General features: G+C 39.6%; 2 protein-coding genes across 4 annotated transcripts in view; one reads left to right on the plus strand and one right to left on the minus strand.

Annotated features, from left to right (window-relative positions):
* The first annotated feature begins 921 nt into the window (after nt 1–921).
* fbxo16 (F-box protein 16) lies at nt 922–11,418 on the plus strand. Its single transcript, XM_046060998.1, has 8 exons — nt 922–991; nt 1,469–1,595; nt 4,825–5,031; nt 5,146–5,310; nt 5,411–5,673; nt 8,190–8,301; nt 8,654–8,900; nt 10,616–11,418. Exons 2-8 carry the CDS (start codon nt 1,500–1,502, stop codon nt 10,729–10,731), a joined length of 1,206 nt encoding a protein of 401 aa, XP_045916954.1. The 5' UTR covers nt 922–991; nt 1,469–1,499; the 3' UTR covers nt 10,732–11,418.
* Nucleotides 11,010–27,946, minus strand: part of fam49a (family with sequence similarity 49 member A) — a 38,486-nt gene continuing 21,549 nt past the window's right edge. The window contains exons 2-14 of one of the 3 annotated variants that reach the window (XM_046060999.1): nt 24,681–24,736; nt 19,205–19,284; nt 16,716–16,837; nt 16,394–16,499; nt 15,934–16,070; nt 15,764–15,841; nt 15,496–15,612; nt 14,823–14,902; nt 14,562–14,688; nt 14,391–14,461; nt 13,330–13,389; nt 12,168–12,269; nt 11,010–11,876 (exon numbers count right to left, since the gene is read on the minus strand). In XM_046060999.1, coding sequence (XP_045916955.1) covers nt 11,849–11,876; nt 12,168–12,269; nt 13,330–13,389; nt 14,391–14,461; nt 14,562–14,688; nt 14,823–14,902; nt 15,496–15,612; nt 15,764–15,841; nt 15,934–16,070; nt 16,394–16,499; nt 16,716–16,837; nt 19,205–19,274 — 1,098 coding nt within the window. In that variant the 5' untranslated portion in view covers nt 19,275–19,284; nt 24,681–24,736 and the 3' untranslated portion in view covers nt 11,010–11,848. Of the gene's footprint in view, nt 11,877–12,167; nt 12,270–12,300; nt 13,390–14,390; nt 14,462–14,561; nt 14,689–14,822; nt 14,903–15,495; nt 15,613–15,763; nt 15,842–15,933; nt 16,071–16,393; nt 16,500–16,715; nt 16,838–19,204; nt 19,285–24,680; nt 24,737–27,946 lie in introns of those variants that run through there. The other 2 variants (XM_046061000.1, XM_046061001.1) reach the window with 2 other exon arrangements.

The following is a 27,946-nucleotide window of genomic DNA, read 5'->3' on the forward strand; positions in this document are numbered from 1 at the left end:
ACACAACTCATATGCTTTCTGAAAATCTATTGAAAACGTTGTTGTTGTTGTTTTTTTGCCATGTCAGGTTTTATGCAGGCCTAAATATTTTGAAGACCCGCTGGGTAGTTTCCGGTCCTGCTCAGTGTCTGTCTGTTTAACTTGACTGAGCTCTCCCTCTTTCTTCACAGCAGGTTTTCTGTCTTCGCTGCGCGCGGCCGCCCGTCCAAGGACGAGCAGGCTTTCTGCTTTTGAATGAAAAACTTCTCTGACTGGTGGGACTGAGGTGGCCGTCTGCAAAATAGGCCCACAATGTTTTTAGTAGGCCTACAGCAGCGGTTTTATACGACAGGCACATTATTGTTGCACCGAAAAAACAGAGCCAACGCCTACATTATTTACCCAAGTCAATGTATTAAGCGGTAACGCACGTTTTTTTAATTAATGCTTTAAAATAGAAATATACGTAAATGTAGCTATTTGATCAATTACAAGGTTTTTATATAAGTTATCAATAGTGCATATTTCCAGTGTCAAAATTTTATTCCAAATGTACATCGAAATGAATGGCTAATTCTGGAAGTTTAAAACATATCTCAAAAAAAATTGCCTACTGAAGTAGATCTATACAAGCTGTAAAACAGATTATATTTATTAATTTTTTTTTTTTTTTTTGCACTATCAGTGTTTCAGAGGCAGATGGTCTTTAAAGCAATTGCAGTGTCAGGCTCTCTGCACTACATTTGTCATCATTAGATCCTGCAAACTCTACACTGCACACACTCCGCCTTGATTTGCTTTGCAGCACCCCCTCCTGTGGTGACAGCCTGTCCATGTATGGAGAGTACACTCAGGGTTCCTATGGAAACAAGTAAACTGTGCACAGGAAAGTGTGAAGAAGAGAAGAAGAGTTTAGTGTTCAGACACAAAGGCCAGCAGGAGTTTGCACATAGAGAGAGAGAGAGGTTTAGGAGTTGGATTTATTTCTTCTGCCAGCAGAGGAGAACTAATGGTGAGTTAAACACCAGAGGAGTGTGTTGTACCTTTCTGAGCAGTAATAAAAATTCTTATAACACTGGAGGGTTGAATGTGTGTCAGGTCATATTTTTTACTTTGGAACTGTTGCATGTTTTTCCTAACTCATGTTTTCACAAGACACAGAATTAAAGTTGAGGATGCTTTGTTTATTGGGTGACAGTGGAGAGTAACATACTACCAAAGATGGGGAATATTAAGAAGAAGACGTCTCACACAGTGCCAAGATTATCATTCTAAGTGAGACAAAAGCCAGTTTGTTATGTCGTTTAATATTTTGGATGGAGGCTAAACATACTCCTTAAAGTGCTCGGGCAGGCGCTGTAAAGTGGCGTGGCTCTGATGTAAACAATCAGAAAGGAATGAGACAATAATGTTTGTTGCACACATACTCAAAACTGTAAGGAGAGAACACCAAGCATGTGAAAACAGTGTCATACTTTTTGTATTTTAGTACATCACCTTTACCCAGCTGTTACTCAAAGATGCCACTTTGGCCGAGGTCATCTGCAAACTCTGTTAAGATGTCGACCAAACTGAGCACCTGGACTCCTCTGAACCACCCGCTGTCCAACAGCAAGGTCAGATCAACTCACCCACTCTGAGACAGTACTATCAAACAGAAACAAGTCATTGATAGTCAGTTTTTATTTTGTGAGTGATAGAAAAAGTACTTAGGCTCTTTACCCAAGTAAAAGTAGTAAGTGTATTAATACTGCATTACAAGTAAAACACCTGGAGTCCAAATCTTACTTAAGAGTAAAGATTTGGACTTAAAAGTAGAGAAGCATTCAGCAAAATGTACATAAAGTATCAAAAGTATTAGTTCTGCAGAAATGGTCCCTGTAACTGATATTATTATAGATGTTATTATTAAGCTATTATAACTGATGCATCACCGTGTAAGCAGCATTTACTGCTGTAGCAGGTCGCAGCTAGTTTTAACTACTTTGTAGAAATTAGGTAGTTTAATCCAGTGGTTCCCAACCTAAGGTTCTGGCCCCCTCCAAAAGCCATAATATAAATCTGAGGGGTCATCAGATAATGGGTTAGGAGATGTTCTATAATGTTTGTATTTTTTGTGAAATACTGGTTTAATGTGTCTTCGTAGTAGCCTTTGTGTAGCTTGGTAGAAGTATCATGAAATGGATATACTCAAGCAAAGTAGTTATACCTTAAAATTGTACTTAAGTACAGTACTAGAGTAAATGTACTTAGTTGTGTCCCAACACTAGAGATATATTCACACATTCTTGAATAAAAGCTAATAAAACTTTAGTATACCATATGACAGATACTGTAATCACAAGTAATCAGGTTAAAACGTTCTTCATTATTTTATTCAACAGCCAACCGAGCGTTTTTGAATTTATACATTGGATTTCAAAGTGGTTTCAGGAACCTTAAAGTTTTGGAATTTTGAAAACATTTAGTGAAGTTACGTCTGTTTCTCCAAAAGTTGCAACATTTCCTCTCAGTGGTGATGAGCCATAGATTTGCGTTTGTCGTACCAACATTAAGCCTTTTACAATGAAAAACAAAAAAACATAATCACGCAGTATAATTTCTAGTAGAAAAAAGTCAGTAAATTTGAAATAGTTATTGTTATTCTTGACATTACAGTTTAATGTAGGGGAGACCGGGGAGTGTTGTAACACTGGGTTAGATGTAACACTGTTTTAAAGCTGTTTTCTTTTAAAGCTCACATGAGAAGTGGCACTGGCGACCTGTCTAGGGTGTACCCTGCCTTTCGCCCAATGTCAGCTGGGATTGGCTCCAGCTCCCCGCGACCCTGTACACAGGATAAGCGGTTGACGATGGATGGATGAGAAGTGGCATGTCTTTGTTAGCAACACTTTGAATTTTACTTTTTTTTTAATCAACATTATTTTTTGCCTAGAGTTTATTCTATTGTAGATGCAATGTGGCAACTTATATCACCTAAAGTAGCCATTTGATGCTTTGCATTCATGTTAAGTTCAAACCCACATACCTTAAACAGCTAGATATATAATGGGGAGGGTTCTAACAGTTCATCCCTTTATGATGATTCAGAATGTTGTTTTGCACTTTTCACCTTTTGTCTAGCATGCCTAGGCAGTAGAAGCATAAGACAGACAGGTGTAAAGCAAAGCAAACAAGCAAAAGGCCCAAACCTAATGATCAAGAAGATCAAGAAGATTCTGAATCCTCAGATTTCTGCATTTGGTGCATGGAACACTGTGCAAACTCAAGGCTAAAAAAAATGTGGGTCAAGGTCAGTTCTGGGCCCACAAAGCCTTCACTCCAGGGGCTGCAATCTACATTTGCCATAGTTGTGACAGTGATTGAACCGGTGAAATTGTCCAACACATTTTATACAAGAACATTATTGATGTTATCCATCAATCTTATTTTAGCAAATAACTCTCATTGTTACATCCATCCCCAGATAGTGTTACAACTTGTAACGATGGAACTCTCTGTATTTGACAGTAACTCACATAATCTGTGATTTTGTAGTAGTTGTCCAAGTGAGTTATATTTATAGAAGACTTTGGGAGACCTAGCACAAACAACCACTGAGTTACTGACGCTCAAACAGAAGGTGTTACTTTCATCCCCGGTCTCCCCTAATTAGTAATCTTTTTCACTGTTCTATTATTTTTTTTTTTTAATGAAGAATGTGATTTCATTGTAAGTATAATTAGAGTGATCAATTTTATAACAAAGTATTCCTAATACAAAAGTAATAGTTTAATAAATTAAACTCTTGTCTTGCATTCATGAAAACACCAATATTAAAAGGGTTAGGGTTAGGGTTCTTACGCGTTTGCATCGTGGTGCATCTGGGAGTCTTTTTTTTTTTTTTTGATTTATTTTTTAATTTTTTTTCTTTCTCCCACCCCTATTGGCTACTGGGGTTCTTGCCTGCCTGTTGCTGGGGTAGGTGTGGCACAGTCGTGGCGTCCCAGTCTCACTAACAACTACATTCTTTAACAGGCTTATGCGCACACACATGTACACGCACACACACACACACACACACACATACAGACACATTCATATTATTCCAGCTCTCGTGGTTGTGCTGTGTTGCTTATTTTGTGTGCGTGACTGTTTCTTGTTTTCATTCTTCTCTTAGTTGTCTTACTATGTCAGCTGTTTATTGCTGCTGTTTGGCTGGTTGTCTTTTACTATTATTATTTTTATTGTTTGTTTGTGTGTTTGTTTGTTGTTGTTTTTCTCCTCCCCAAGCCCCCCTCTCTGTTCTATTGCAGGTTTCGTTGCTTTCTGCAATTGGTGTTTGCCTCTCCTATTCCATGTTGTCCCCACCTTCTATCCCCCTTCTCTTGCAGGTGCCAGAGGAGCTGATTGCAGAACCATCCAGATGTGATTAGCTCAGGAGAGAACAGCTCCACCTTCCAGCTCTTCAGCTCCTGCTTTTCTTTTTACTCACAACACCTGAACACTACTGATGTGAAATTATGACACTGGGTTCTTATCAACAGATTCTATCATTATAATAACACATTTCAAGTCATACAAAACTACTTTTTCACTGTTCTTCTCTCTCAGGTGTTTGAAGAGAGGCGAAACCTTTTGGCAAAGTGGGTAAGATTAAAGCAAACGAATAGAGACGCACTAGATGCATTAATTGTTCTTTTTTGTGCAGAGCGGTAACTGTGTGAGCTTTGTCTAATAAAAACATGTCTGGTAGTCATTAAAAACACACTTTGTGCTCTGTGGAGTCCATTTTCCATCCACCTCAATTCAACAGAAACAGTGTATGTGAATGACGTCGGTTATGTTCTTTCATCTCTTTGTCAGTTTGTCAGGTGGACTGACAGCCAGAGGAGGACGGTGCTGCAGGACTTTGTGTTGAGCTGTTCGGTGGAGCAGCTGATGTTCCTGAGCCTTAGCGTGAGCCGACGGCTCCCCCTGCAGGCTGCAGACTTCACCTGCCTGCTGCCCAGAGCCCTCAGCCTCTACATCTTCTCCTTCCTGGACCCACGCAGCCTCTGTCGGTGCGCCCGGGTAATCACACTGACCATAACATATATATGTAGGGTTGACTCAGCTATGACTGAGTCCGCTGAGGATTCTGGCTTGCAAAAACTCACTCTGGGCGTTTTTATCTTCTGTGGGCAGGTGAGCTGGCACTGGAAGACCATAGTGGAACTGGACCAGCTGTGGATGCCAAAGTGTCTGAGGCTCGGCTGGTGCATCAACTTCTCCCCCACACCGTTGGAGCAGGGGGTCTGGAAGAGACACTACATCCAGACTGCGGAGGAACTGCGACTCACCTCGCTGCAGGTCTGAGATCTGATCCAGATTTAGAAGAAAGTGATGGTACAGGGTAAGGACATTAAAATGCAGTGATAACACATTTATAAAGTGTGTTGTCCACCTACAGACTGCCTCTTCCCAGCCTCAGTTTGTGGTTCCACATGTATCAACCATCAGGAGTACAAATGAAGATCTGTCAGAACTGGCCTTCCTCAGTGAGTGTCCAGCATCCAGCACCCAGAGGCTTGGAAGCATCTCCAGGACGGGATTGAGAAAGGAGAAGAAGCTGACTGCACCGCCGCCATGGAGAGATTCTGACAGACGTCCAAAAGACACATTACGCTTCAACTACTTGGAAAACCTGGACCCCATTGAACAAGCCCTCAAAGTGTAAGATGGCAGAGAACACGAGGAGGGATGGTCAGCTTTCAGATAGGCCATTTTCATTGGGAACGTTTAAAAAAACCAAACAGAATAAATTAAAGCTACAAGCTGCGTTGGGCGGGCACTTGCATCGTGACACACGTCGGGCCGTGACGTGGTCGCACCATATATTCTGCTGCTCTGCCAGCGCGGCTCTGAATTGTCACACAATTCCAATGCTGCATGGAGGAATTAAACATCACTTCCTGTGTCACCTATGTGGTGCTAGAGAACATCTGGTAACTATACATTATGTCTCAGCACGTCAAGTGTGGAACCCCTCGTGAAAATTGTATTTAAATCGCATGATAAGTGTCACACAGCACTTACTTCCTGTTGCCTGTAGGTGGCGCTACCACTATAACTAAATATTGGCGTGTAGATGTGTTGTTGGGAAAGTTATTAAGCACGTAAAATATGGTACAGATTTGAGCATCTAGCCAACCTGCAAGAAGTGGTTCTTGACAACATAAATGTAGTCACTTCCGGTTGCCAGCAGGTGGCACTGTGAGTACGAGTGAATATTGGCTTGTAGATGTGTTCAGGGCGGGACACTAATCAAGCATGTAAAGTTTGGTGCAGATGTGAGGATGTACATTACATTTACAACAACTTCCTGTTGCATGGCGAATCATCGATTTTGGACACTACGCCACGGGCACGCTGTTCAATGAAAACTCCCTGTTTGTACCACTTTCAATCGTCAGTGGCTTTAGAGTAGACAGCAAAAGTTTTATGTCGATCAGATTAATTCTTTAGGAGGAGTTCGTTAAAGTACGGAATGTGTAAATCATCCAAAAATGAACATAAAATTCAAAATGGCCGACTTCTTGTTGGGTTTAGGGCATTGCTCCAAGAGTCTTTTTGGAACGTCTGAACATGATACGTGTGCCACAGAAATTTTGTATATGTAGGTGAAACGTGCCGCGGGGGCTGCTTTGTAAAATGTTACTTCTGGTTGCCAGCAGGTGGCGCTATGACTATGAGTTTAAGTTGTCAGGGCGGGACTCTTATCAAACGTGTGTCGTACAGATCTGAGCATGTACAGTAAAGTCACAACAACTTACTATGTCATGGCGAAGGCTGTAACTTCGCCGCCACGGCGTTAAGTTTTACAACATGGCATCATCAATGTGTTAAGGTTTTTCTGGGACAGATTTGAAGTTGATATGGCCAACGTTTCCTGTTGCCAGCAGGTGGCGCTATGGCTTTGAGTGAATGATGGGATGTGTTCAGGGCAGTGCAGATGTGAGCATGTACACTGAAGTTGTAACAACTCCCAGTTCTGTACACGTACGTGAAACTTTGGCCGGGGGCTGCTCTGTAGGGGGCGCTACCGAGCCATTTTGCCACGCCCATGTGCGAGACCCAAAAAATATGAAATTTCTCACCCCGCCTGACGTGTGTGCAAAGTTTGGTGAGTTTTGAGCACATTCACAATGTAGATTGTGAAACATAAATTCACTGGTCAGAGAGAATCTTATAACAGGCTACAGAATGCCTAAAATATTTCTGTTAATTTTATTTTCCGTTTTGTTAATCAGCATTAAATGTCTGGTGATTGTATGAAAAGTTTTAAGAACATGACACCTTTCGTAGTCGCATGCATTTACATCACCAATTCTAAGAACTGGACCTTCAGTTTCTAACGATGTGTAAAAAGGAGAAATCTCTAAAATGTTGCTTTCTCTAAGATGAATCTAATGTTCCACATACTGTAGGTTAAAAAAGTCCCAAATAGTGTGCAAAATAACTCAACAGAAAAACAAAATGTGCAACTGATACGTACTTGTGCAGTTCTAGTAAACATAAGCCTTCATTGATTCAGCAGCACATACACAGGCTGTGACAAAGAACTATTTGAGTGAAATATATTGTATACATTACAATCCCTTAGACTATGTCAGTGAATTGTGCAAATATTTGTGCAAAAGAGGTTGGAAGTGCCCCGCGACCCTGTACACAGGATAAGCAGTTGACAATGGATGGATGGAGGTTGGAGGTGCACCAGTAGTGCAACACCAGCTAGGCCAGAATGTGTGAACTATAGTATAGAGGTACTGGTATGAATAAGTACAGTATTAATAATATGATAATAAATGTACACACATACAGTAATAATACAACTCAACTAAAGTATCCACCTCCAAATGCAGTAGAAAGTAGGAATAAAACAATCCAGTTTCTATCTTGGATACAGTATATTCGAGGGTACAACGTTGCTCAAAGTGTTGCTCATAATAGCATGAGCAAAATGTCAAACATCATGGTGCGTTATTGGTTTAATGGATTATTTGCAGAACCAATGCCCCATTTTGCAGTTTGGCCCTCATCACTCAGCCTGTTTCTCTGCAGATAATAAAAATATAACTGACAGAAAACAAACACTGACATGTCTGAATTCTTTTACAAAGCACCGCAGATCCACTGAAATGTTCGCCGTGATGTTCCACCTGCTCACTGACTCGACGATCTCTCTGCAGGCGGATGAAAAGCAGAGCCTCCATCTGCCGCAGTAACACGTGGAAGCCAGACGACGGGGGCAAGAAAACACTGTCTGAGGCGAATTACGAAGTCCGCAAAGCCAAATCACTGGTAAAGCACGCTCCATTCATCAACAGCGCCATAACCCCACTGTGACTGTGACCTCCTTGTCTGAATCACAGGGAGAAGATAAACGTGGAGGCTCTCTGGAGACTGTGCAACCAGCAGGCATCATGCATTATGCAGCAGCGTTTACACAGATATGCATGTTAATGATGAGCTGCCCACAGAGGGAGGCGATTGGGGGGGGGGGGACCAAATTATGCTGATGATGGGGGTGCAGAGGGTGAGACAGAGGACACGGTGGCATTTAATATTCAGACTTTGGTGAAATCATCACCAATTTATTTTACTGCCTGGATACAGGAACTACTTTTTCATATTTCTAAACTTTCTCCTCCAGATGTTCCTCAGCTCCAACACCAGACCCCAACATCCTCCTCCTCATCATCATCATTATGAGACCCAGTCTCGACCATCTTGGGCGGCTCGCAGTCATGACCACCCCGTCACCAAGGAGATTGCCAACAGCATGCTCCGCCTGACCCAGTGGAATGCCGGGATCCGTCCGGGACCGACGAGATCGGCGGTTCCCCGGCTGAGTGCGGAGGCGCTCAGGGCGTCAACGCGCTCACACCGGAGCGTTCCCAGTAAGTAATCCCAGCTCCTCCACCCCTCTGGCCTGAATATGATGTAACCACACAGCAAGAAATGTATTCAGGACAAATTATGGGTTTAAAATGACTGATTCTGCAAGAAAGTCGCAGACTGTGCAGACTGTGCAGTCTGTGAGCCTGTTAGAAATGTTTTGTTTCTTGTCACTAAACCTGACTGGAGCTAAATTATTGATTCTGCACATTTTAGGTTCTTTTTAAGGAAAGCATTATTATTATTATTATTGTATGTTGCATCTGATTAAGACATCTTTTTGACACAATACAAGCTGTGGTTGGTTATCACCCAAAATATCTTAATACTTTCCTTCCACTAATGTACCTCCACTGGGCAGAACTGTTGGCGGTAAGAAAAGGCTGAACATTTCAGTGTCTTCTTATACGAAGAAGAAGAAATGATGGTGTTTTGAAGGCAAAGGGTGGTCACACCAAATATTGTTTTGATTTAGAGTTTTCTTTGTTCACTCACTGTGCATTTTCTTTATTGATAAATATAATCTGTCTATTTTTAAAAGCATTCCTACTTTACATCGTTGTTCCACACCTGACTAAAACTCTTGCACAGTGCTGTGTATCATTGGCGGGGTGAGGTGAGGCATGTTTGTGCCAGCACCAGAAAGGCTCTCTGTTCAGTTTGTGCTGCAGACCAAATGACAAATCAGCTTCACTGAAGGAAATACAACTTTTTCATGGCAGACATTTTGACGTCATAGCAAGAAAAGTCCAGGTGTAGTAAACATTAACAAAGCCTCTTCCATAATATTCATTAATGTCATTAGTGACACGTGTTTCTGCTGCTGTCACAAGTGTTCACTGTGAAAAGGTCCATACTTTGTTCTAGAAAGGCTAGGACATGATAACTTTCTTTAGGAGTGTTTTAGTTCTTTACTTTACGTTTTGAGGACGATCATTTTCCTGAACTGACTGCGTAAAGTGTAAAAACTTGAACTGTGTAAAGTTAGATTAGCCTACAGTACTTCTTATTTAATTCACTCAAATCCCATGATTCCTGTGGTAGGAAATTTGTTTTTGCAGTCTCAAAAGTTATATGTCAACATGCTGCATCAACAAACAGGGACACTGGCTACAAGTATCTCACAGAAATATAAAGAGGACGACAGACACGCACTTCACATAAGAGGAACTAACTGGCACGAAAATGAATATGACCATACATCTTCAGAGCAGTGTCTGTATGGATGACTCAGTTTCTTCAGATGTTGAGTCTTATTGTAGTCTGTTTATTAGTTTATTAATCCTGTTTATTGTTAGGTACTCCACAGCTTAAAGTACAACACCCAAACTATAAAAAAGTATATCTGATCACTTACGAAATCAATGGTTGGAACTATTTTCTACAGAGTAGCTCCTAAAAAAGCTTTTCACAGTGAGACCTGTGGATTTGTGTAATTAGAGCACAGACCCTTTAAAATGTTTATGTGCTACTACCAGCACCAACATCAGAGAGCATTCCTGAAGGTTAAGAAGGTGTTGCAACCAGCTGCATCATCAAAACTACCCACCACCACAGCAGCTGCTGTGAACCACCAGCACTGTTGGAACATGCTGTTGACCAATCAGGTGTCTCACACTGAATAGACATTTTCTTTCACACCGTAATGGTTTTGTTTAGCAATTTGAACCGAAAGTGGAAACATCACTAATGAAGTTAACATTTCTATCATTCCCAGGCACACCACTGTTTGAGGTTCCACCCAGGACCGTGCCTGCTTCACACACACGGGATGCAGCGCAGCACCTACGCCAGGAAGGCGTCACAACAACTGCTTTAGAGCTGCACTCTTGAAGGTGTAGTTGAACATATTGTATGTCCATCAACTGCAATGTCTTTGCAAGATATTGTGCATTTAGATGATAACAGGCATCATAAACACTTTACATGAAATATTTTTTTATTAATGCAGATATGACATAAGGTCGTGTTCCTTTTCACCCTAAAGAACTTAACCCCCGCAGGGCTTTACACTTTTGAATTAAAAGACACATATGGGAGATAAACAAGCGCCCCCCCAACACACAGGATGTATCACATATCACAAATAAGAAATCCAAAGGAAACACAAGAACAAATGTACCACCTTTATTTTCCAATCCACACATCGAATTCAATATGCAATACAAAGCCAAAGCAATTTATATAAACAATTGAGTCTGAACTCCAAAAATATTAAACAATAACTTGTCAGTTTAAGACGAACACACTGATTTTGTCTCAGTATTCAAAAACACCTTGCATTCAGCACGCAGTAGCATTTCTTGGGTAAAGAGAGAAGCTTTGTGTACATCAATCAAGACAGAAGATGGGACCACTTCAGTCGGATATGAAATATCAGTATCATACGTACACCTCGCTTTCTTGTCCATAGACAGTTTTCACTCATTGCATATAAAACATTGCATTCAAAGTATGACTCTCTCACACACACACACACACTATATATTACTAAATACAAGATGATCAAAAAAATTAACAACAGACTTAATGATTGGTAAATACCTGACATGTTAATGTGATGTTAATTAACTGAATGTTAACGTGTTAATGTGTATGTATATAAATATATATGGCTTAAGGAGGAAATAAAACAAAAGTAATTCTGTGTTGTGGATGAAAACTAGAGATATTGTCTTCTCAGGTTCCACAGGTTAAGTCTTTAAGGCAATGTTGTGCTCCATGATAAGACACAGACATTTCCATATTGTAAGATCACATGTGTGATGGTGGTGCAGTGTGAGCAAAGGATAAAGTCAGCAGACAAAGAAATCTGCTCAGTAATTCCTCTAGTAAAGTAGAAGGCTTTACAACAGTTTTACTAAAAACTAAAGAGATCATAGTAAAAATGAACAACAAGTTAGCTTAAACAATGATGAGATTGTCCGTCCTCATGAGCAGGTTAGTTTGATTATGTTAGGAGCTGCTGCTGCTGCAAACTGAGGAAATGAACAACAATCAGGAACATCTATGTTGAAATGCTAGTATGAACGAGCAAAAATACCATTAATACACAACAGATTCCCACCGTGATCACGCTCACAAAAGAAGAAGGCAGACATACTTAAGTTTTGAAAGTTGTGAAGTCTAATTTAAGGCAAATTTTGCAGTGTAAATTATTTCAAACTATAATTTCTCAGGCTATGAAACAGTCCTGACCATAGCCTGATACTGGCAGGGACTTCGTAAACTCAAACATGTTAAACTAAATTCATATTTTAAAAATTAACCTCGTAACGTTGGTCTCGCCAGTGGAGACAAGGTGAATCTGGGAATAGATCCAGAGGGTTAAACAGATTTTTTTTTCTTCCTTTTTTGGGAGAAAAATGGCTCTTTAAAAAAAAAAAAAAAAAAAAAGTTCAGTTAAGAAGTACATATCATTTATTCAGAATTAAAAGATTTTTTGGCCTTTTTTTTAGAGAAATGCATTTTCTGTTTAATACAAAAGCCACGAAAAAAAACATGGCAAAACACACAACTATCATTCAGAGCACTGCTACAATTTAAATAAAACATTTGGTGGGTTGATTTGATTTTGTTTCATTATCACGCCGCTCCCAATCAGCAAAACCTCTTAAGTTAAAGCAAACCTTGACATGCAGGATCTTTCTGGATGTGCAAAGTAAGTTTTATGTTCACAGTGGAGTTTTATTCATTTATTTTTTTAACAGTTGCACGAGCTTGGAGTTTGAAAATAAAGAGACACATACAACAGCTGGCTAGAAAATGAGAAAACACCCTAATGCTTTTAGCAATACGTACATCAAACCGATCAATCCCTTATCTGCTTTCAACATTAAGCCCTTCACTGCAACAAAAATGCCCGTCTCAACATTGATTGATTTCATATTCTGTCATTATATTGTATTCTTTGTAGATCAAGTGAAAACACACAAACAACTTCACTTGTTTCAATACGTGCTGAATTTTCATTGTAATATAAATGAGAACGTGTCAGAATTTAAACAAAGATTTATTTTGCTTCACAAACCCAGGCTGAATTTGGTTAATACCTGGACACTAAATAATTCCACTGTGAAATAAAATCCTGAAAAGTTTTTTTTAAAGGACATTTTTATGCTGCCATGAAGTGTTGCTTGCTCAGTGATATAAGGCTGATAGGTGTCCATCATTTGTGCTTTGACAGCTGTTAGAGGCATTTCATGTAATGCTTTCAGATTTTTTTTTTTTTTTTGCTAAGTAGAAGGTACATGTTCTGCAGGGTTCAATAGCTTTGAGGGAATGACTATGCAAATACACACAAGTATTAACATCAAGTCTTTTTTAAATAATGTAAACATATACATCTTATTTGAGGTCAGAGCATTGATCCTCTTCATATCTATTTATATAAAAAAAAGAAAAAAAAGAAAAAAAAAGAACAGACATTACTGGAGCATCGTCCGGATGTTCTTTGGAGTGGATTCGTCGTTCAGGTGTTTTGTGGTGAATCTGAGGAGAAGCAAACATCACGGTGTGCGTTAGTTACTTTTGACAATGAAAGAGATCTGAGGTGTTATGTTTTTAAGAATAAATTAGCATGGTGTGCTTACAGAATGAAGACACAGTTGTTCTGTGTAGCAACACTCATGCTAAGACAGCATGAAGATATCTTTTACATTGTCGACATGCTTGTGAGTCTACAGGGGTAGAACATGTACTCAAGCGTTCCTCCAAGAAACAAAACAGTGTAGTGGAGGATCAAGATCATTTCCTAAACTGAAAGAAGACCATAGATTTAAGATAAGAAACTATCCCAGGTTTTGGGTATTACCCCAATAGGGAATTTTATCCATTGCAATTTATGATTTGTGATTGATCGACTTCGATCCTCGTGAAGTTTAAGTGTTGTTCTTACTGTATAAAGTAGTTCCTTCTTAAGTAAATATAAAAACAGTAATCCATCATGGAAATCTGTCATAATGAACTATCCACACTGATCAATGTATTTGAAACTCAATGAGTGGTGAGTTTACCTCACAAATTCAACACTGCAAAAAACCTTGGTTAGGTAAAGAGGAACTAGCTTTCGCAGCTATATTGAAGCTGCCAGTGGCCAAAGGTTTAATGTCTCAAAATTTTGACAAATAAGTAAAATAAAAGATTCTAAAAATGAACAAACTGATGAGCAATCTCATTTAAGGAAGTGGAATATATCAGAAAATACAACATTGAAACTGAAACAGCAGCGAGAGGGGCAGAAAAATCAAAAGGGTTAGCACGCATGTGATGCATATTTCATCCTTTATCGGAATCAGATCATTTATTTCTAATATATAATTTATATAGCTTGTAATGGATTTATCAGTGTGTTTTCCTGCCAAATTAACTAGCGGCGCACTGAGAAAATAGGCCAGACGGCGAAACAATCGCTGCAGAGCCGCCTCCTGTCTGAACCTAATGTGTAATAGAAGCAAACATTCTGAATCCAAAGTTGATTGGATGTAACCTACTTGAGGGCATTCAGGAGACCTTCTACGTTGTCTGCCGGCTGGTCCTTCAGGACTTTTATGCAGCCTTTCATCTGAAAAGAATTGAACAGTCAGCAACTCAAGAGCTGCATCCCAAAACAGATTACACTATTTGTGTGTCTTAAATCGTACAGATGTCTGTGTGCGTCTTACGTCTATCTTTGAGGACTTGTTGAAGGCACCATTGGGGTGGACATGGTCATAAAGAATGATGACTCCGACCATGACCCTCATGCAGAACAAGACCGTGTCCTCGCTGCTGAAACGGCTCGAATATTCCCTGAACACAGAAAGAGACAGATACTGCCTGATCTGACGTGTTGCCTAATGAAATTCAAGGACTCAACTTAGTCATGCTTTAATCATCACAGGCTGTTGCTGCAAGAATATAGGAATTATAAGGGTGTGTCTCACGGCGTCTCCAGCATGACTTTACAGACGCTGGCCATGGTGCTGAGACAGTCTGTTGTGTTCTCCAGTGGAAGAGTCTTGTTCTACAGAAGACGCAAACAAAACACACAAACAATGGATTCATATGATGAAGATAGATAAGATATACTTTGTTTTGGATTCTGTCCATTCTGCAGACAACACAAAATACAGAAATAAACATCTCTCAACACATTCTCTAATATTCGTTAGACAGGTACCTAGTAGTAGTAGTAGTAAGCACATTAACTCCTTCTTCCAATTGCTGTTTTTGATTGAACAACCCTGTCAGCTGCATTCCCCACAAATGTAGCACAACCCTTACACAATGAGATATTGCACACAACAGCCTACGTATTGCACAGATGACACATTGCAATTATTAAAATAATTCATTGTTAAAAAAAAATAGTGCTTTCTGACACCAAACAGGAAATAAAGAAACGTGAAAATAGACATTGAAAGTTTTATGTTAATATTTTTGGAATCTAGTTTTCTCTTCTAAATACGCAGAGTGCAAAGCGCTTCTCTAAAAAAAAATAAACAAAGATTACTTTACCTTTAATTATAAAGTATGTCAGAGATTTGTTCAGTTAGAAAACAATTGCCGTGTGGCTGGTTTGCCATGTTGACAGCGATTCAGTGCAAGCACTCTCACCTCAGTCACAAAGTTTGTGGTTGCGTTGCTGAGTGTTTTCAGCATGGGCGTAGCTTCGGCGTAGAACAGAGACATCCTGTTGGCCATCTCGTTGTTGACTTCACTCTCAATGTCCAACTGTAGGTGCAAAAAACAAAGATAAAAAATAGGTGTCAAGAGTTTTTTTTTTTTTCTCCCCCATTTTCCAATGCGCCATCATCTCCCCCTATATTCAGCGTTGGCGTGGCGCCAGCTAATTTAGATCTAAACTAACTTCTGGATGACTCACATTCATGTTGTTTATCCGGTTTCGACTGATGGTTCTTCTGTAGTAGCTGAAGTCATTCTGGATGGCAGGAATTCTCATCTGAAGGAAAACAAGACAGTCAAAGTTTGGACAAGAATACATTTAGCCACCCATTTTGAATAAACGTGTATAGCTCAGTGTTTCCAGCAGACCTTCAGCTCATCAAAGCGCAGAGTGAAGTGAAGGATCTCAGCAAACTGTTTGGCCAGCGCCTGCTCCCTCTCCAGGTGCTGAGTGGGCGTGAATGGCGGACATGTCAGGGACTCCAGCAAACTCTGCAGAGCCTTCTCTGCAGACACAGACACAGACACACACACACCCCATGTCAGCTGCTGCAAGTCCCTGCTACACCTGAAACCTCTTTCAGTTCCACTTCAGAATGTATTTGGGCATGCACACTTTTGACAGAAGAGAAGCAACGACTTAATTTTGTAGTTGACTAAGGCTACATCCACACTACCACGTTTTCTTTTTCAAATTGAATTTATTTAACCAGGAAAGTGAATCAACAAGATTAAAAAGCTTTGACTATGATATGAACTATACAAAAAAGAATTGAAATATTCCTTCCACTTATACACAAAAACATCTTGTTGTACACTGTGACCACACCTAGTCTGAGAGAGAAACTGTAGAACTTTTTGAGTTTGATGACCAGCGGGCAGACCGAGTCCCAGGCTCGCTCCTGCAGCATGAAGTCATTAGGGTTTTGAATTGCCTGGAAAGAACAAAAAATAAAAATAACATAACAAAAAGCAGAACACATCAGATGTTTATAATGTATTGTATGGTTCTTCATTATTGGGTGTTGTAGTGAAAGAATAAAACAGAAAATGGATTTGTAGATATGAAGACAGGTTTTCGTGTGTGTGTGTGTGTGTGTGTGTGTGTGTGTCTGTCTGTGTGTGTCTGTCTGTGTGTCTGTATTCCTTACATCTCTGATCTCCTGGCCTGCTCCTTTGTACGCCTGTAGGCCAGACAGGATGCTTTCAGAGTCCCGGAGGACAGTGTTCACCTGGTTCCACACCTCACACTCTCCTTCTGTCGGCTGTGCATCTAACACACACACACACACACACACACATATATATAAGCCAAGCTAATGTAACAGTCAATGCAAACAGATTTCAAAACATATTATTCCTGCCTTTTCACATCAATAACAATAATATTTTTAATGATGATAGAAAAATCACTGGGGGAACATGGGCATGTGTGCTGAGTATTTTTGTCACTAAAAAGTTACTCATCAAGTTCATTTCTAACTCTTTTTTTAGAAGATGAGTACAAAAACATTCAGCACAATGAATTGTGTTTGGGTCAAAAGCTAAAAGCATTATTTCACTTCAGTAAACATTTCTAGCTTTTAGCACATGCAGTATATCCACAGATGAGTCCATCAACAGTCAGCCACCAAATGTTGCTGCCATGAACATCCAGACGCCTTGTATTTGAAATGCAAGCCCCAAACGTTATGTGTTGATACACTCAGACTGGAATTGTCTATAAAAGAATGAAAGCACTCTACTGTAGACTGAATGGCTCCACACCAGTTTCATAATCAACTATCCATTAAGTGTCTTAACCTCTGAAACTAAATACACTGGAGCTGGATGCATTTACTGCAAGTCACGTTTCTCTCTCAACACAAAAAATAAAACAATAAAAATAAATCTGAATTGTCAGTGCATTCAAGGCAGCAACATTTGGAGGGTGACTAGTATATTGGTATACAGTATGTGCAGCAAAAACTGTAAGTGTTCCACTAGAGTGAAATATTTTTAAGCATGCTTGCAGGGCAGTCTAATCCACAGCATGCTGGAGCAAACCCTTGGATAGACATGGAGATACAGTAGAACCTAGTTAATGTTAATGTGCAAATCATTTACACGTTTTCTAAGTCTGCATCAATATTCATGGAATTTTACCGCACAAGAACGATTAATTAATTGTATATATATTTTGGACATCTATATTGAAATAAACGTGAGTTCTACAGCAGAACTAGTTGAAACCTAGTCGTCTCTTTCTTATTTCCTGCATGGTTACAGTAGGAACACAATGACTGTCTCGATAAGGACAGAAATTATTTGCATTGTTCTGCTGAACCCACAGATATCCCATTAGCTTGGTTTGCTTCAGTGTCCAGGATATATTTTAATACTGTGGGAGCCCATGTAAGGACGAAAATACAATAAATAATAATAATAAGGTTTCTGCAGGAAACTTAAGCTTCGTAGGTAACAACCTTTGCTATCAAGACCACAGAGAGAAGAATAGCTCTAAATATAGAGCATCAGTGACATTAAACTCTGTCTGGGGTCTGTTTTGCATTTCAAAACCCTTCCACTCCCATCATTTCCTCTTTGCTGAATAAACAAAGCCCGAGGTTGGCTACATTGAGAGAGTGGCTGAAATGACACTGTGGAGGCGTATTGTATTCCAAAAGTGGATGTATTTGTTTTAAAAATGAGCTAATCTAAGCTAATAACATTAAGAGGCAGAGCAGTAATGAAGTTGATTTAATATTTTACTGCAGTGATGGGATGTGGAGGAATGTTTTCTAGCTTAACAGCATTCATCTACAGAACAAATATTGTTTATATAACAAAATAAGTACAGATAATAGGATTATGCAGGAAGAGAAACATGGCTAAATGCAGAGAAAACACTGTTTAATACACAATATAATCTACCTGATAATGTCAGTAATGATCAAATATATCATACAAGTATCTTATTATAAATATACATACAGGGGCATGCATGCAGACAAGTTAGTAAAAGCAGACAGCAAAGGTCAAGGGTCAGCTCCATTCTTTTTCAACTTGGCATGGAGTGAATGGATCTTAAAGCCATACTGAAATCAATCATGAACTATAATAAATTCAAAAGGGGGGAAGGGTTGAATATTCAATATCTGAATGGGCTGACCCCTGACCAGTTCAAGCAGCAAAAGAGAGGTTAAAGGAAAAATGAATTAGGGATGGCCTTGCAGAAGGACATGCAAAAGCTGCGCTCACTTTCAAAGTCAAGGAAAAAATTTGGCCCCTGTTCAAGCTCTGTGCAAGTGAGCACTTTTAACAGATTCCCCATTTGGTTTCTGCAAGAGAGAAAAAAGAAAGAGAAAGGAAGTATGTGTGATGTTAAAATGCCGTCAATAAGTAACAAAGATGAGAGAAATGGCAGATCGGAGCGGAAGGAGCAGCAGGTCATGACTGAGTAAAGAAAAAGGAGGGGGGAAAAGCGAAGGAGAAAATGAGAGGAGCATAAGCAGACTCCTTCAGGGCTTCGTCATCTGGAGCAGAGACCTGCTGACAGAAAGGAAACAGCCGAGCGGGTTACACCTTCACCCCCTCCCCAGATCTCTCTCTTTCTCCATCCATCTTTTCTCCCTTTGTTCCACTCCTCTGCCAGACTTACTTTCAAAGTCCAGGAAAAAGTGTGGATAGTTCTCTATTTCCCTTGTTAGGACTTTTAGCAGGTTACCCATTCCAGCAAACCTGATGGTCAAAATACAGCAGTGAAAAACAGACATAAAAAAAATGAACATGAATACATATATTTTATAAAAGATACATTAAATGTGTAGTTAACTGTATACTTGACATAACAGAGACATTCACAATAACTTCAAGCAAGTTGAAAATATGTTCAGCACCCACCCAAATATGACTCTTATCCACCAGAGGTTCTTTCCATTTATTCCGACTGATTCATTTTCAAATTAAGTTATTATTCCAGCCCGGTAGCTAATCTGGATGCTTATTATGTGTGATTATTTCTGACCACACATTCAGACATTTATTGCAGCAAGCCAAAGCATTAAACTGTCACTACATTCTTCACTAGCATTTCAATTGTTTTACTTGGTAGCAGTCTGTGATTGGCCACCTAAAATCATTGTAACAAGGAGGAAGAAAAATACGACGCGGTTCTCTTTTCAACCACAATGCTTTCATTTGCAGTTTGTTTTGCATTTTAGATGGAAATGTCTGCAAGTATGCGGAGATTGATTCACTGAAACAGAATTCAACTGAGACCCAGTGTAAAAATGGAGCGTGGATAGGGAACCCATTATGTGCATTTACTTTGCACAAAAGTTAAATGCCTTGTAAAATTTCTGTATGCAAGTCAAAGCAGTGCTTCATTCACTCTAACATTTAACAACAGTTTTCCTGAAACTAAAAATTATTTTAAACAAGCTAATAGTCGAAGGGGCAGAGAAGCTAAAAAGTGAACTTTTGGTACTACACAATTCATGTTTTCCTTCATTTGGCGATGTATTTCTAGTTGCTATTAAGCATGGCAAGAATTATATCCATAAGACAGTTAGATTTTTGTCATTTCAGATGTTTATTTTACAAGTGGAATTCACAATGCCTTCACATTGTGCATGTGTGTGTTTCCTAGTAAGTAAAGAGGCTGAGAAGGCAAAATTTCCTCCCACCTTCGTTGGACTAAACCTCTGAGGTTCTGAATCAATTTCTCTGCTGTTTTGGATTCAAGCCTTTCTATACGTGGCCAAACACAGGGAGGTAGTCCTAAATGGTAGTTACACTCCATAAAAGTTTTACTGGAGGCAAAAGGCAGTGGGTAGGTAGCAATTTCCAGGGAAAAGTCTACCTCCTCAGCCATGGAGGGTGGTCACAAACTCTGTAATCACAGCAGGCCTTAAACTTACAGTAGCATAATAGGAGGCCATGATTACAGTAAAGGGGAGAACGCCACAGTACATCATGGAGATGTTAATAGGAACATTGCTGGATTCAAAAGGTATAACCAGATATAACATTCATGTTGGATGGGAAACAAATGTTTTTATCTGAAGGTCAATTGAAAATATTAAAAGGCAGACACACTCTAAAAAAGACTTAGTCTTTTAAAAAAAACATCTGTTTAGAGTGTAGAGCTTCTCTCACACATACAGATCCAACTTTTCTAGATTTTTAGAAGTCAGTGTGAAGTGACAACAAAAGAGACACTGTGCTGCAGTGTGCACATGATAATCACACTGCATTTCTCTGCACAGCCTCCAGCAAGCTGTCGACTATTTTCAATCATGATATTTATTCCTCTTCTTGCACTCCTCAAATTCATACACAAGACAATCCAGATGAAACAGTCTGCAAACAGTTCCTACAGTAACAGCCGTGATTCTGGAGAAATTATTAATTTTATTATGAGTCTGTTTAACAATTTCATGCAGCCATGATTAAATCTGGTGTTTAGACACATGGTTGTACCAGAAGGTGGCAGTGCTGGTTCACATTTACATTTCACTGACTAGGGAATAAAGCTGTACTGTAAAAGGTGACATGCTGGTACACATGCTGCAGTACTCCCCTCAGGTATCCTTTAGCCACTAACACAGACAGCCAGTACTATCAGGGACACTATCATTCTCAGCAACATCTAAAAAAGGGACCGTTTCTTTTTTAGAGAGACCACAGACCATATGGCAATAAAAAGGTCCAGTGAAAGGTAATACAATTTTTGGTTTTACATGCCTTTTCCTTTATTGTAAAAAGTATGTCAGAGAAAAAAACCCATCAGATTTTAAAGACTGTAAAAGATGCCTTAAAGAATATCTCTCGTGTATTGTTACACTACTGGATATCATTAATTAGTCATTTCCTACACAACACCAGAATTGCTTTTTAAACAACCTCCAGAGAACACATTTATTGCTTTGAGTCAGAGGTGTGTGTTGGCATTTTACTATAGCTAGCGAGCCAACTAGTTTATTGACACGGAGGAGTGTTACACTGCATTGTATTCTTGTAAGTTGAGGCTACGTTTCATGGAGAAAGCAGTAATTCAGAGCAGCGCTAGTTTTGACTTGACCAAAACGTGTGTGATATCTGTATCCAGATTTAATAAAGTCAATTCGAAATAAGGTTTCTAACTCTTCCACTGATAAAATGCAACTTCAGAAAATGAAAGATGACAAAGCAATATCCTGACCTGTATCAACATAACACCATTGATTATAGTGGGATACAACAGGATGAAACAAATTGCCACTGCCATCACTTTTGTGCAAGCTACATCCTTAAATCTTATATGCATGCCGCTGGTAATACAGCAGCTGGTCAACACATACATCTGAATAACAGTGATTCTAGTGCAGCTGAGAGGTACAAAAGTGCAAACCACAGACAACTACAAGAGTGCAGATCAGGTGTGTCTGGGGCATGAGGGTGGAGAACAGGGAGTGCAGGGAGTGCTGTGTCCAGCATTATGCATGAGAGTAGTGGAATGAAGGGGAGAAAGGTTTTTTTTCCCCATAGTGCAAGTTATCTTATATAGATGTATGCAATGTTTTTAATAAAGTGTTTTTGTATAGTTTAGTCTCAGGTTTCTTTCTTTCTTTCTTTCTTTCTTTCTTTCTTTCTTTCTTTCTTTACAGAGTTGTCCCTCCTGGCTGCCTTACAGTCAAGATGGTGGCGAAGATGACTAAAACAGGCAAGTATTCAACTCATATCGTTCCTAACTTTAATAGATCATAATACATCTGGTATGGAATTCAACCTGGGCCCCATTTTCACATATTTTGGTGTCAAAATGACTAGTGGGCACAGAATCTGTGCAGTAGATGGTTTCAGCCGAAAGCCACAAACCGGCTGCAGTAACATATTGGGGACAATTTTGTCCGTCAAAATTAAAAAACACAAAAAAACAAAACTGTTCAGTGTTACATGAAACTTCACTGTAAAAAGTACACAGGGAATTTTCCAGGCCTGCTCGGTTCCTCTTTCACAACCACATATCTATATAGCCTGCACTTAAAGTGCGGAAACTTTGACTTTCCTCTTTCCCATAGTATTTACCATCAGCTGACGTGGGTTGAATTAACAAATATGGCATTCCATATAAAAGGAATATTTTTGTGCAGAATGTGCTGAGGTTGCAACTACAAACTATTTAAAGAAGTACATATCTGAGAAAAGATATTTCCCTTAATGATGCCATTTATAAGAAGTCTCGATAAAATTTTAAAAAAACAAAAAAAAGCTATAGTAACCTCTCTGTCGCAGAGAAAAAAACTCCCCGAACAAGCATAAACAAATGCATTTGCTAAAATAAAAAATAAAATCCCTCCAGATGTCCAAATGGTGTTGAAACAGATTTGTGTGACTAGGGGACCTTATATTGCCCAGTCAACTTGTCTGTATCGATCATTGACTTGCCTTTCCAATATTCTTGTGTAGTGTCACAAGTCATCCTCAGAGACTGACAGAAACTCCCCCAGCAGCACCACTGTCCTCAATTTAAACATTCCTCCTGCTTCAAAAAGTACTTGCCAAACCATGCAGCAGTCTCACGGCTATTTGTACTTTATAATTAAAGCAAACTCCATGCATTTGAAGCACCAAAATGAGAGCCACGTTTAAATTGCCTTCCCTGCCGAGTGTCTGAAACAACCTTTGTTGCCAACACACAAACCAAATGATTTGTAGAGTGGTGAATGAAATTTAGCATTTTGTATAAGGTTTAATATTTGTCTTTTAATTTGTAAGCGGAAAAAAAGTTTGAAAAGTACAATTATCAGATGTCAAGAGTACCTTCACATCTACCAGCACATAATATCAGAATTTGTGCTATTTACCTACAACCCACAACAGGGAGAGAGAGGCATCCAAATGATCAAATATATGATTTATTTCAATTCTCGCAAAAGTCCTTGATTAAAGGTACCCTTGTTGAGGTTTTGACTGCTGGTACTGCTACGGAGCAGTGTTGGCATAACTGAGGTTTCAAGCTGTTCTGCCCCAAAGAAAATAACAATGTGCAAACAAAGGCAGTAAAGAAGAAGAACGCAAGTTAGCAAACATGGATGTAAACAAATCATGATTAATTAATTGATTAAAAACAAAAAAACAATTTGAAACTGTTAATTGAGGAAGGAAATGCACTCAACATGTCTGTTGGAGCTCAGGGATGTAATAGAACAGAAGTTTTGTTTGTTTACAAGACAACTCCACAGGGCACCTTTAATGAACATTTCTTTGCAAAGAAACCATAGCCAAAATTTTATTCTCCTTACCAACAGAAAATAGCAACAGCTGCTCTTAAAGTTACTTTCACTGTCTCTAAAGTTTCCTTAAAAGCACATTTTAATCTCTTGAAATAGTTAGCCAATATATTTTTAACCTCCCTGGAGAAGTGCTTATTTATGCTTTATTTGGCATGCTCATGATCATTTTAATTTAATTTACCAGTGCAACATGGTATTTTAGTTCACAGCCCTTTTCAGTTATATAAAAATGCTTTATGCCAAGAGACAGATTCACGTCCTTAAGAAAAGCTTTTAAATTTGCAGAATCACGTTTAATCTTTGTGTTTGGCCATGTGTCACTGACAGGTTGGTAGCAGAAGCCTTTCAGTGACATCAGTAGTTTTTATTGAATACAAGATTTTGGAAACTGCTTGAATGTTGCTTAATTTCACAACCATTTTGCTCACTAGAAATGGAGACATTTAAATAATGTGATGACCTTTCTGATTTTTGCTGGAATATGGCGAAGTGAAAAGTCTCTTCAGATGGCATTTGTTAGTTAAACTTGTATCAAACAGTGTTATGATGTCTTTTGGGCATCTGACATACGAAGTTTTGGAACCTTTCCCTTTCCTTCTGCAAACATACCAATTGAAGGTTAAGTATTTCTCTTTAACAGCCCTGAGGACAAACAGTTCAACAGCATTTGAGGGAGAAAGTTTTGGGTTTAATACAACAAGTGCAGACTAATCCTGCTATAATCATCTAAACCACAGCATTGTTGCTGGGCTGATGTGCCTCAGTGGCAGCAGCAGAGTGTGGTATTACTCAAACATGACTACACTAGCCCAAAAACATGTGTATTTGTGCATGTGCGTGAGCGTGACAGTCATGTACCTTCTCTGGTGGAGGCCCTCGGGTTGCTGTCTATATCATCCGCTTTCTCTTTGTCTCTGAAAGAAGAGAAAAGAAGAAATTTGTGTTAAAATCAATATGCCCTGAACGGAAATAAATGCTACTGGAAGCACCAACAGTCACAAAGAGCAGGTTTTAAAAATGGGCGTGTGTCTGCGCCCACGTACATATGGTGTTGGACAGGTACAGTATCAACTATCCACATTAACCAACTTCCCCTTTTTGCCTGACACAAGCATTCAGCAAACAAATACAATCCTTCCCCATCACAAAACACCACTGAATTATTTAACAGTGAAATCTACACTCTTGTTATATCCCAAATAAAGCTGATTAAGGCTCTGTCAGCTGCATGTTCACTGGAGTATTAAATGTCCTGTGACAAGCTGCGGCTGCTAATGGTCACCGTGATGCACTGTACTGTAACTCCCTCCAGGGTGAAAGCAGAAAATGAATAGAGAGATGGCAACGTCACATTTTGTCAAAAATGATGGTGGTGCACATCCAATGTGACACTTATTAACTATGAGGAAGCACAGCATTATCTGAAGGTCATCATTCATATCTTTTAACTATATGGTTGAGTAAGAGTTACAACATTATATTTATTTAAAAAAAATGAACCTTGATCTACTTTCTTTAGATTTTGTTCCCTGTCTTTTTGAAACTGGAAGCTGTCTTAATTTGAAAACACTGTACTTGATAGCCCATAAAGCGTAGCATATAGGCACAAAGAATAAACTCACCCACATATACACAAGTACTGGCCATTAAGGGCAATAGGAAGCATTGTTCATACATCTTAATGTGTGTTCATTCTCCACAGTGTTTACTACACAAAAATACTAATTCTGTAATAATTTGCTTCAGATGCAATCATCTGCACTTAAAAAAAAAATGCTACGAAGCCTCTTTTCTTATTTGGATAACATCAGCAGTACAAACTATGAAGTGAGAAGACTGAAGATGGAGACTGAGACAGTCCCATCTGTCACAGTAAATAGTCCTCATCCGTCTGTGTTGAGCCCCATCCCTTCTCTGGAGAACCTGCACAGCAACAGAGCGAGAGAAAAAGAGGTGGGATGCTGTGGATGGATGGATGGATGGATGGATGGAGGCCCCACATGGACACTAGACACTCTCCTTAAAAGGGCATAGTGTGCAGTGACTCCCCGTGGTCTGACACATGAGCAGACTTCACCTCAACATCTCTCTCTCTCTCTCACACCCCCCCCCCCTCCTCATGTTCCCTACTGGACCTCTTAGACACACAAACTCCTGCCAAAACACCATGTGGACAGCACAGACTGAGCACTGATGAGAGCAGACACTCTACCATCACACCCACTTCACCCATTATACATCAACTTCTCTTTCTCTGCTGGTGAGCTTCTTTATCCACATACTCTCTTTCTCTCCTTTCCTCCCCTTTTTGCTTTCTTTCTTCCTTTTACTTCTCTACTTCCTCTCTCAACAACACATAGCTAGATTTTCTGTTTTCCAGCCATCCAGACACATGTCACCAGACAGTCAACTCATTTACACAAGGACACTGCATTTGATTAATTCAATTACTCAGGAACTCTATTTAAAAAAAATAAAATAAAATCTGCCTGCAGACATTTCAGATCAAAAAAATAAAAATAGCCTTTAGCCTATCAGTCATCCATCCATTAGTTAGTTAGTTATCCCTTTCAGTATACTAGCCACGCATTTAGCCCGGCAGTGAGCAGATGAATCTGGCAGTTTTGTATTCGGTCAGTCAGTAAATCTGTCAATCATCCCAGCAGGGGGTGGAGATAGACCGGGAAGAGGGAGACTCCTAAAAAATAAACATGTTTTTCAGGAAACACTGATTGAGCGCCGCAATGGAATTTTCCAGTGACCCACAGGGATAACACACATAATAATAATATTAATAATAACAATAATATAGGCCCCATTGTGTGTTATTAGACAATATGATGGTATATCATCCTGTCTATTTTGTCTCCTCCACAACCATTAGCCTCCCACAAAAATGGTAAGTCTGTGCTTTCAGCCATTTGCACAAGAAGAGGTCCTAGCTGCTCTAAGTGCAAAAGTTCCTTTTTTCCTTTTTTTAAATCCACTGCCGCCAACAGCTTAGACCCCTTCTTACTTAAGTCAAGTGTGCGACACCCCTCCTTGCTGGTCCAGTGACACACATCTTCAACTTAACATTAAGCACAGGAAATATACCTAAGGTGTGGAAAACAGCATACGTCCTGCCATTGCATAAGGGAGGTGATGATAGATCAATAATGAACATCATCTATGGGCTCCCCTGTCTGACTGTGGTGATGTAAAGCATTGTGCTGCGTTGTTTGTACACTTGTTGACTGTTGACTATGCTATCCTCGTGAGTAAGCTATCTTCTATAGGACTGGACGCAGATGTCTGTCGATGGTTCTATGACTATCGTAAACATAAAACTCAAGCCATTTGTGTGGACGGCATGAAGTCCGAGCAATTAAACATACGTAAAGAGTTGCCACAGGGCTCAATAATTGGTCCACTTTTGTTTTCACTTTATATAAATAGTATATATGTGAGAGTTTCAGATACTATAAATTCCATTTTTATGCTGATGACACAGTGATGTCTTCTATTGCTGCTCCTCCGTAGTAATGGAGCAAACTGCAGACCAAACTCAAGTTAAACACTCTGGTGACATTTACCCAATTTAGAAATGTTATGCAGAAGCATTATGATGTGGTTTACAATCGTTTCCCTTGGAATGTACTTCTTGGTCTTAAGCCCCTTTTCCACTGCATGTTACCAGCTCGACTCGCCTCGACTCTACTCTCCTTTTTCTGGTTTTCCATTGGGGAAGAGTTGTACCTGTAGCTGCTACTAGGTACTTTTTTTCGTTGAGGTTCCAAGCGAGCTGAGATGATGTGACAGTTTTATGAAAATTGATGGCGTAACAAAAATGTGCTTGAAAGTTTTCATAGTTGAAGAGCTTCGCAAGTGGCGGCGGGGGAAGCCTACGCCAACCCGCGGGAGGAGCTCGCAAGGCCGGCCAACCGCCCACTCACAGAGCGCTCTGGTCCAACTGTCACAGAGACTACTGCAGCAACAACGGCAGCTAGAAGGTTTTCATACCGCTCTGTCTTTATATTTGGAGTAATGTTGAAACATTTTAGGTTTTAACTTAGCTCAACAGTTGTGTGTGGGTCACTGGTGTATGTGTCGCATTGAACATTACGTTGCGGTCGTTGTGTGTG

This window comes from Micropterus dolomieu, linkage group LG10, assembly GCF_021292245.1.
Source record: "Micropterus dolomieu isolate WLL.071019.BEF.003 ecotype Adirondacks linkage group LG10, ASM2129224v1, whole genome shotgun sequence".
Classification (NCBI taxonomy): domain Eukaryota; kingdom Metazoa; phylum Chordata; class Actinopteri; order Centrarchiformes; family Centrarchidae; genus Micropterus; species Micropterus dolomieu.

Excerpts from the sequence above, each read along its gene's own strand:
- fbxo16 (XM_046060998.1), top strand. The coding sequence starts at position 1,500 with ATGCCACTTTGGCCGAGGTCATCTGCAAACTCTGTTAAGATGTCGACC. Across the intron at positions 5,311-5,410 it reads TGCGACTCACCTCGCTGCAG|ACTGCCTCTTCCCAGCCTCA; the intron begins GTCTGAGATCTG and ends GTCCACCTACAG. Across the intron at positions 5,674-8,189 it reads ATTGAACAAGCCCTCAAAGT|GCGGATGAAAAGCAGAGCCT; the intron begins GTAAGATGGCAG and ends ATCTCTCTGCAG.